The following is an 8,335-nucleotide window of genomic DNA, read 5'->3' as shown; positions in this document are numbered from 1 at the left end:
GTAAAGTCTGTAAACATGAGCAAAACAAGTAAGATAAAGTAGAGTAACATTATTCCACGTGTCAATATATACCTGATTAATTCCCTGTCATAAATTGGCAACATGTGCTGGCAGTGGCACCCTGGCAGTGAGAAGCAGAACACTTTTAAGTAAGTAAAATATAGTACATAAGTTTTCATTACTTATCATGATTACGTAGCAATAAATTATGGTTAAAATGTATATAATTAATCAATTAATTAAGATTAAATAATAAAAACTTATGCGATGTCATACACTTGCCGATTTAGTATGTGTATTATGAATAAGTGTTCAAGTATTTTCTGCCGTGAATTAATCTATACTAGTAACTATACATAAAATAATAACGGACAACCTTTTCTCATATAAGAATTTATAAAATAATACATTTTCCAATATCAGTCAAATTCAGTTAATTCGAATTTTACGTGGCCAAAACAAAAAGTGTGAGCATTTTAGGACAGAGAGATTGCTTCATTGAAATACAAAACCATAAAAATGAGATCAGCAACCTTAAAATCTAAAGCAGAGTTTGACCACAATGTTCAAACCTGCAAAATACTACGCATTAGGACAAAATAAAAATTATTCTTTCCAAACATGGATTGCTTCTTGTAGCCAAGCGGCCAACCCCATTTGCTCATAGGACAAGCTGCCATTTTAGTCCTCATACATAGTATTAACATTAACAACTCAAACAGCCATCTTAAGTAAGTCAAAAGGGTAAAGGAGGAAAAAGGTACATGTACCCATGCCCCTCATCTACCTAGCATCTAAGGCTAGTAATTCTTAGATATTTTTGCAGAGAATTTGTCTATCTTGTAAGCTCAAATCAAACCCATAAAACTGAATTTTCTTTCAATTTGCTCACCAGTTATTTTGATGATTAATTTGTTTCTTTCAGAAAATTAATGGTTTTCAAGAAACTTGTAGTAATGATGATGGGTTGTCTGGGATGTGCTGGTCAGCCCACAGAACCATCTTCTTCTCCTGAGAAAGCTGAATCAAAGCCACTTGTAGATGAATCTGTTGTTGTGACTTCACCTAGAGTCAAACTAGGTGATGGCAGATACTTGGCTTACAGGGAAAGAGGAGTGCCCAAGAACATTTCCACATACAGAATTATTATTGTTCATGGCTTTGGCAGCTCCAAAGAAATGAGCTTTATGGCTTCTGACGTATGTAGATTCTGTTCCTCTTTTTAAGTTTCGGATGTCCATTATTTCTTGATTTTGAACCTCACTTCCCACTGTTTGAAAGTGAATTCTTTATCATCAAACTGCTAGAGAATTGATAATCGAGTATCAATAGCACAGATTTGAGGAGAAAGTGTTGAAATTAATAGATCCATAAATTCTTTTTTCTTTTTCCAGAACAATTAAACTTGACATTGCCTAGTTAGAACTACTATTTCCACTGATAATTGAATTGAGTTCAAGTCAAAATAAGTTATTGAAATTCCTTTCTGTTTTGTGGTTTATCATATTTAGATCCTTTTCTTTAGGTTAGAATTTATTGTAGGGAGCTGGAAAGTGTTTTCTTTTGTGCTAAAGAGATGTTATTCTTGAATAGCATGCAAAAAATCTCTAGTTTAGAATGATCTAATAGTGCTCTAGTTCCCCAGGAACTTCTGGATGAATTGGGGATATACCTTTTGATCTACGATAGAGCTGGATATGGAGAGAGTTCTATAAATCAAAAGAGGTCGCTTAAAAGTGAAGCATCTGATATTGAGGAACTAGCTGATCTGTTGCAATTAGGATCCAGATTCTACATAATAGGCGTGTCGTTGGGATGTTACCCGGCTTGGAGTTGTATCAAGCACATTCCTGCAAGGTAACAGAACTAACTTGACAGTTTTAGCTTGTTGGCTTTACTAGTTAAGGTTTAGGCCTATTAGATTTTACTATTGTGAATATAATGCATTGCAGGCTTGCAGGTGTGGCTCTAGTTGTTCCCTTTGTCAATTATAAATGGCAGACACTGCCTAAGGATCTGACAAAGGATGATTACAGGAAACAACTCTGCCGGTGGGTAATTTGGATCACACGTTATGCTAGGGGGCTATTACATTGGTGGTTGACTCAAAATATTTTCCCATCAGCTTCTGTTCTTGATGGAAACCCTCAATATTTCTGCGACAAAGATTTGGATGCCTTGAAGAACACACCAGGATATCAATTGTTCACTCAGGTAGCATTCTGCAATTCAGCCAAAAAAATTTTTAAAAAAAAAAAGAACATTTTGTGTAAAGATTGAAAATTTTAATCAGATGCTTTACTTTCTTTAACAGGATGGCCTAAAGGACCGAAATGTATTCGACTCCCTTTGTAGTGACTGCATTGTGGCTTTTGGAAAATGGGATTTTAATCCATTGGAGCTGAGTAACCCGTACCCACAAAATGAAAGCTCAGTTCATATCTGGCAAGGCCACGAAGACAAAGTTGTGCCTGTTCAATTACAAAGACATGTCTCACAAAGGCTCCCCTGGATTCGTTATCATGAAGTTCCTGATGGAGGTCACTTGCTTGTGTATGACAGGGCAGTGTGTGAAGCTGTCTTGAAATCGCTCGTGCTTGGGGAAGATCCTCCACTATACAGGCCAAAGTTAGAAAACTAAAAGTATTTATTCGTCTTTGCTCTCACACGGTGCCCCTGTAAGTAGATTGATTTCTTGAAATTAATACAAGTGTGATTGATTTGCATTGTCTCCATAAACTTTCCCAGAAAGAAATAAAGTGTGAGGCATTTCAACTATACTAGATATGGATATTAAAACACAAAAAGGAGGGAGGAGGGAAGGATATCTTTAAGGCGCGAGACTTGCTATTAGGAGTATGTTAGGGCCATTCTCAGCTTTCATTGAAAATCTTGTCAAAGAAATGATCGAAACCTGTCTAAATCTCCCTTCCACGCCTCTTTTTAAACTGAAAAAGAAGCTAAAAGGATTGAGTCTTGTAGATCTGCTGTTTCAAATTCATCAAGTTGGCTGCTGCTTAGTTATGTTTGTTTTGACTTCAAACAACAAACTGCCTACTGATGTTTGTAGTTTGGGGTGTGTGTTCAAAGTTTTCTTTTGTCTTTTTCCCCTTCTTTTTCCCTTTTCTGGGATTGCAGACAGATGGTGTTTCAAATTCCAACATGAAGATTACTAGTGTACAATGTTAGACAGTTTAATCTTTACGTATTTATTCAAGAAGAATTGGAACTTGATTGCACATAGGAATCTTCGTTACTGATTGCCATTTTTTATATTGTTTAACCAAAAATCTGAGTCCTTGGTCAAAGCTAAAAGAAAAATTCGGGTTACTGATAATCAGGAGACAAAAAATAAAATACTTTTGAGAACAATGGTAGAGGGTAAATAGATAAGTATTTCAGTGTATTCTCAATAGTATCTCGTGTCCTTACAAATGATGATACTTCTTCCTTTTATAGATCATTCTAGGTAAAGGAATAAAGCATCAATTTTAATGACATAATCATGAGCAATAAATGACATTAAATAAGCCGTTATACAATCATTCCTATTAAATATCAACTTTATAACGTATCAGACATTTAATAATGAATTTGGACTCCTTTCTGTCATCTGATCCTTGCTTTCAATGCCTTCTAATCCGTTGGCTGCAAATAATTTAAATTGGTACGAGACTCGTATCTATACGTCGTCTCGTGCTTATTTAAATTCTTCTTCCCGTGGCTGTTTTCACCGTGCCTCTTAGTCAATTGTTGTTCTTTGACCATTCAACTAATCCACGTGTCATGCCACATCATTTTTAATATAAATTCAGTTTTTTTCCCAATACAGATAGTCCCCCCACTTTCCATTTTTTTATCAATTAAATAATTGGGAAGTGGATCTTCATGTAAAAAGAACTTTTGCCACAATTAATGCTCATGACAGTACTAACGTCTCAGCAGTCTTTTCCATTTAATGCTCTGTCCATGTGTCATTTTATAATTGATTCCGCTATTCATTCCTTTCTTCGAGACTTCTTCATTCTCACTATTTACGAAGTGATAGCTGCCTTTATTATAGGCTTTTCATCATTATACTTAAAAAGTTGACGGTTCCCATTTTACACATAACTTTGTCTTCCTTTGTCTTCTTCACTAATCTTCGACACATACCTTCTTCTTGACAATGTCTTCTTCAAACCCTAACCGTAAAAAAGTTCCAATTCTAGATCAGTTCCCCAACGCCCCTATTAGACACAGAAGAGGCGGAGGAAGTAGGCCTCGAACAGGGTTAGAATCTACGCGAGGTGGTTCCTCTGGTTCTTCTTCAAGGAGTTTTGTTCCAAAAGCCCCTTCTTCTAAGAGTAGGGAAATTCTTGATACTTCTCAAGAACCCTCAGTTGATGATATAGTTCCCAGTGATTTGTCTTTTTGAAAGTGACAAAACGTCTCTTCAAAAACAAATTAAAAATTTAGAAAGAGCCGATACTTACCCAACATTAGTAACCGAGCTTACAATCCCCACTATAAGAAGAGATTGTAATTGGAAGGATAGTCTTCGAATGTCAATTCCTTCCCCAAATCAAAGAATTTCTTCTTTTAGAAATGGGTATTCTTCTGTTTACACTTACCCCTTCACTTTGGGTTTTAATCCTCCGATTGACCCAGTTATTCTCGATTTTTGTCGTTTCTTTACCATTTGTTTGGCCCAAATTGGTCCATTGGTGTGGAGAACAGTGGCTTGTTTGAGATATTTATCATCCAAGGCCAATGTCAATTTCACCTTTTCTCATCTCATTCATCTATACCATCCCAACTTAATACGCCATGGGGTTTTCACCTTAACTGCAAGGAGCAAAAAAGTTTTGGTAAACCCTGAGGATGACAGAGATCGTGGATGGTATATCCGTTATGTTGCTGTCCGTACAGTGGATTTGATTGGTGAAACAAATATTCCCTTTCCTGAGAAGTGGAATTTTGAACGTAAGTTTTCTCTTATTTACCGTACCTACTTTTGAGAATTTCAAAAGAATGTTGTTTTTTAACCTCGTCCCTTCTTGGTTTTTTGTAGCAACCATGGGAGATGTGGAACCTATTCCCAACTTTCGTGGTTGGGTAGACTCACTTTTGAAAATTCCTACTAGGGAGCAAAGAACTTGGAAATTAATTTCTTCCTTACATGGCTGGAAAGTCAAAACACACGGTATCCCCTCTTTTACAAAGTTTGTTTTACATGTTAAGCACTTTTTCCTCAACTTTAATCATGTATATCCATTTTTTAATCAGGATTTGGCATTAGAGGAATGACAGTTGAAGTAGCTATGGCCATTCGCATGTCTGCGAATGCTGCTCTGGATTTAGATAAGGCTCGAGCCTTGTTGCCTAAAAGAAAAGCTACAAAGGAAAGTTCTGAAGAAGAAGAGGAGGGTACCTCCCTAATTACCAGGCCAAGGTCCAGGAGACGAATAGTCATTGATGATGAAATTGAAAACACTCTTGTTCGTACCTCCGCCACCGAGCCTGTTTTGATTCAATCTGATGAGGATGCCGAACCAAGAGATAATAATGAATCAATTCAGCACCTTTTTGACAGTGGTTTCGAGAGTGGCGAGCTCGGACCTGTTTTTGACGAAGCTCCTCTTTCCTCACTTGTTCTTATTTCCTCCATTCCTCTGCCTACCGTAAGTGTTTCTTTACCAGCTTTAACACCTTCCATTTGTTTGTCAATTTCTACTGCTCCTATATCTATTCCCTTGGCTACTTCAACCGCACCTGCTTCTGCTCCGGTGTTGGTTTCGACATCTTTTCCCTCCATTCCTTCTATTCCCTCCGCTGCTCCTCTTCCCTCTGTTCATCATACAGAGACAGGTTCTAGCAGCGGAAATATGTCAATGAGAAGTGTTACTTTGGAAGTTCCTGCCAATCATAGCCTCCTGAGGAAGACTGGCAGAGCCGATGTTTGGCTTGAACCTCTCATTGGTGATATCGAGAAGAAGAAGATGGAGAGTCATAGCTGCTTAACTTTGATGAACGACGTAGTTCATTCTACTTTGAAGGTATTTCAACCAACAAGTTTTTTTTTCTTCTTTTTTTTTTTAAAATTATCTTCAATTTCTCATTTCCATGACTTACCTCTGTAGGCTAACCTTATTAGCACGGAATTAATGAGAAGAATTTCCTCACTGGAAAGAAAAGCTCGTGAGTCTGAGAAGTCTGTCCACGAGGCTGAGGAAATTGCTAGGGGTACCCAACTTGAAGCAACCAACTGGAAGGAGCAGTTCGAAAATGCTCAAGGGGCTATAGAAGAGTTACAAGAAAATAAAAACCTCCTAGAGCTGCAAAACCGTGGTTTAACTTCTGAGCTGGCAACAGTCAAAGCTTCTTCAAGCCAATTGAAAAGAGATAAAGAGCTTTTGGAATGCTCTTTATCAGAACAATTATCCAGAGCTAGTGAAGAAGTTAGAGAGCTGAAGGCACTTTTGGCTAAAAAGGAAGAATATGCAGGAGAGTTAGTGCAAAACTTAACTCAAGCTCAGGCTGACTTACAGACTTCTTCTGTCGAGATTCAAGCCTTGAAAGAGTTCTCATGCTTCTCTTGAAGCTTCCCTTGATTCCCATTTAGCTGAAAATCAAATTTTAAAAAACGATCTTGCTATGTGGGAAAAGGAATATGGACTTCTAGAGGAAAATTTCAACATAGAAGTAAGTTGGGATTTTCTGAATTCTCGTCGTGATGCTTTGATGGAAGCTGCTCAAGAGGGTTTTGACTTGCAGTCTGAACTGGCTAAAGTCATAGATACCATCGAGAAAAGCCAACAGTCTACTGATACTCCTTCTCCTGCCCTTGAAGTTCCTGAAAATGTTGCTATTCCAGCTTCAGAGGGTGAAACTTCTACAACCCAGTCTATGGAAGTTGAAACTTCCATGACAATCCCCTCAAGCTCAGCTGAAACCGTTCCTGTTGCTGCTTCTTCAGAAGTTGCCACCGTGCCTGTGGCTGAAAGTGAAATTCATATTGCAACTTCTGATGTACTAACCCCTTCAATTGAATGATGATTTTATCCCTTAGTTTTTAAGGGATTTTTTGGTGAAAGTCCCCAGTTATCATAATGGGGCAATTGTATAAACTTTTATTGACTAAGTTTCTACTTAGTTTTTTTTTTAATTAGATCAAGAAGTTTGTTAAAACTTCAATGTGTTCTACTCTTGCCTTTTCTTTACTTATTTAGGACTTATAGAATAGTTTAGCATTTTTATCCTTTGAAAATGCTTTATGATTCTCCCATGACTTATTGACATGAGGCTTATAAAAGAGGGCCCTTTTATTTTATCGACACTTAATGAAGAAGACGTCTCAACTTCATAATGGTGTTAAAATACGATGAAAGTAATAGGAAAACACACGTTTTGTATGAAACAACTTTGGCAAGTTTTCATTCATAAACTTTTAACAAGTGTTTGACTGTTACATGTATTACAATACATCTACAACTTTTCTCGTAACTGTTTTTCTTGTAACAGATTTGTAAATAACATAAACTAAACAAGGTTTTTTTTATAACCTGTTTCAGTACATAGTCATGACCCTATCTTTACATGTTAAGAAGGGTTTGAGAGGTGACTTTGTTTATGAGTTTGAGAGATGACTCTGTTGTTCTCATGAATGCTGAAGACTTCGTAACTTCTTCTCAACACTTGCTTCAGTTTGGCCGACTTTTATTCGATACTCGTATCTGTTTCTTTGCACCTATCTGTGTATAATATGTAGTCCCCCAAGTGTTTGAGCGGTGAAGTATGAAGCCTCGAACACTTGTTTATTTCTTTTTACTTTGGCCCTTTTCCTGAAACAGAAAGATATACGGGACTCGACTATGTGATTATAGATGAAGACTGCCTAACTCGTGTGTATTTCCATCAGATTAATTGTAACCCTGGGCTAGGAATTTATGCATACTCCATTTTGCCTTGCAGGTTGTGACTCATCATTTGGCACGAGTTAGGATATTTAGCCTAGCATCTAAAATCGTTAGTAAAATATTAAAAAATCAAGAGAAGAATTTTTACATGATGATACCTGACCGTAGGTACTTTCTTAAAAGTAATATCTTTTTAAGTGGACAGCATTCCAATATGAGGGTAAAACTTTACCATCCATTGTTTCCAACTGGTATGCTCCTTTTCCCGCAATGCCACGAACTTTGTATGGTCCTTCCCATGTTGGACTTAGCTTTCCTGAGTTAACAGCTTTTGTAGATTGGAAAACCTTTTTAAGCACGAAGTCCCCAATTTTGAAAAATCTGAGGCGTGCTTTCCTGTTGTAATATCGTTCTATTACTTGCTTTTGTGCTGCCAT

General features: G+C 37.1%; 2 protein-coding genes across 5 annotated transcripts; both read left to right on the top strand.

The window, feature by feature from the left end:
* Nucleotides 1-568: 568 nt before the first annotated feature.
* Nucleotides 569-8,256, top strand: LOC104218916 (uncharacterized). Of its 4 annotated transcripts, none has more exons than XM_009769520.2 (5): nucleotides 569-760; nucleotides 926-1,199; nucleotides 1,646-1,857; nucleotides 1,953-2,214; nucleotides 2,315-3,239. In XM_009769520.2, exons 2-5 carry the CDS (start codon nucleotides 933-935, stop codon nucleotides 2,639-2,641), a joined length of 1,068 nt encoding a protein of 355 aa, XP_009767822.1. In that variant the 5' UTR covers nucleotides 569-760; nucleotides 926-932; the 3' UTR covers nucleotides 2,642-3,239. The 4 variants fall into 4 exon arrangements, with proteins under 4 accessions (XP_009767822.1, XP_009767821.1, XP_070003635.1 ...); XM_009769519.2 differs by having other exon boundaries at nucleotides 569-842; XM_070147534.1 differs by lacking the exon at nucleotides 569-760 and adding an exon at nucleotides 7,954-8,256 and having other exon boundaries at nucleotides 849-1,199; nucleotides 2,315-2,678.
* Nucleotides 4,552-6,581, top strand: LOC104220392 (uncharacterized). The gene is made up of 4 exons (XM_070149126.1): nucleotides 4,552-4,965; nucleotides 5,054-5,185; nucleotides 5,269-6,038; nucleotides 6,123-6,581. Exons 2-4 carry the CDS (start codon nucleotides 5,059-5,061, stop codon nucleotides 6,579-6,581), a joined length of 1,356 nt encoding a protein of 451 aa, XP_070005227.1. The 5' UTR covers nucleotides 4,552-4,965; nucleotides 5,054-5,058.
* Nucleotides 8,257-8,335: the final 79 nt, after the last annotated feature.

This window comes from Nicotiana sylvestris, chromosome 6 (assembly GCF_000393655.2).
Source record: "Nicotiana sylvestris chromosome 6, ASM39365v2, whole genome shotgun sequence".
Classification (NCBI taxonomy): Eukaryota; Viridiplantae; Streptophyta; class Magnoliopsida; order Solanales; family Solanaceae; genus Nicotiana; species Nicotiana sylvestris.
This window is presented reverse-complemented; position numbering and strand designations above follow the sequence as displayed.

Excerpts from the sequence above, each read along its gene's own strand:
- LOC104218916 (XM_070147534.1), top strand. The coding sequence starts at position 933 with ATGGTTTTCAAGAAACTTGTAGTAATGATGATGGGTTGTCTGGGATGT. Across the intron at positions 1,200-1,645 it reads TGAGCTTTATGGCTTCTGAC|GAACTTCTGGATGAATTGGG; the intron begins GTATGTAGATTC and ends CTAGTTCCCCAG. Across the intron at positions 2,215-2,314 it reads GATATCAATTGTTCACTCAG|GATGGCCTAAAGGACCGAAA; the intron begins GTAGCATTCTGC and ends TTTCTTTAACAG.
- LOC104220392 (XM_070149126.1), top strand. The coding sequence starts at position 5,059 with ATGGGAGATGTGGAACCTATTCCCAACTTTCGTGGTTGGGTAGACTCA. Across the intron at positions 5,186-5,268 it reads CTGGAAAGTCAAAACACACG|GATTTGGCATTAGAGGAATG; the intron begins GTATCCCCTCTT and ends TTTTTTAATCAG. Across the intron at positions 6,039-6,122 it reads TAGTTCATTCTACTTTGAAG|GCTAACCTTATTAGCACGGA; the intron begins GTATTTCAACCA and ends TTACCTCTGTAG.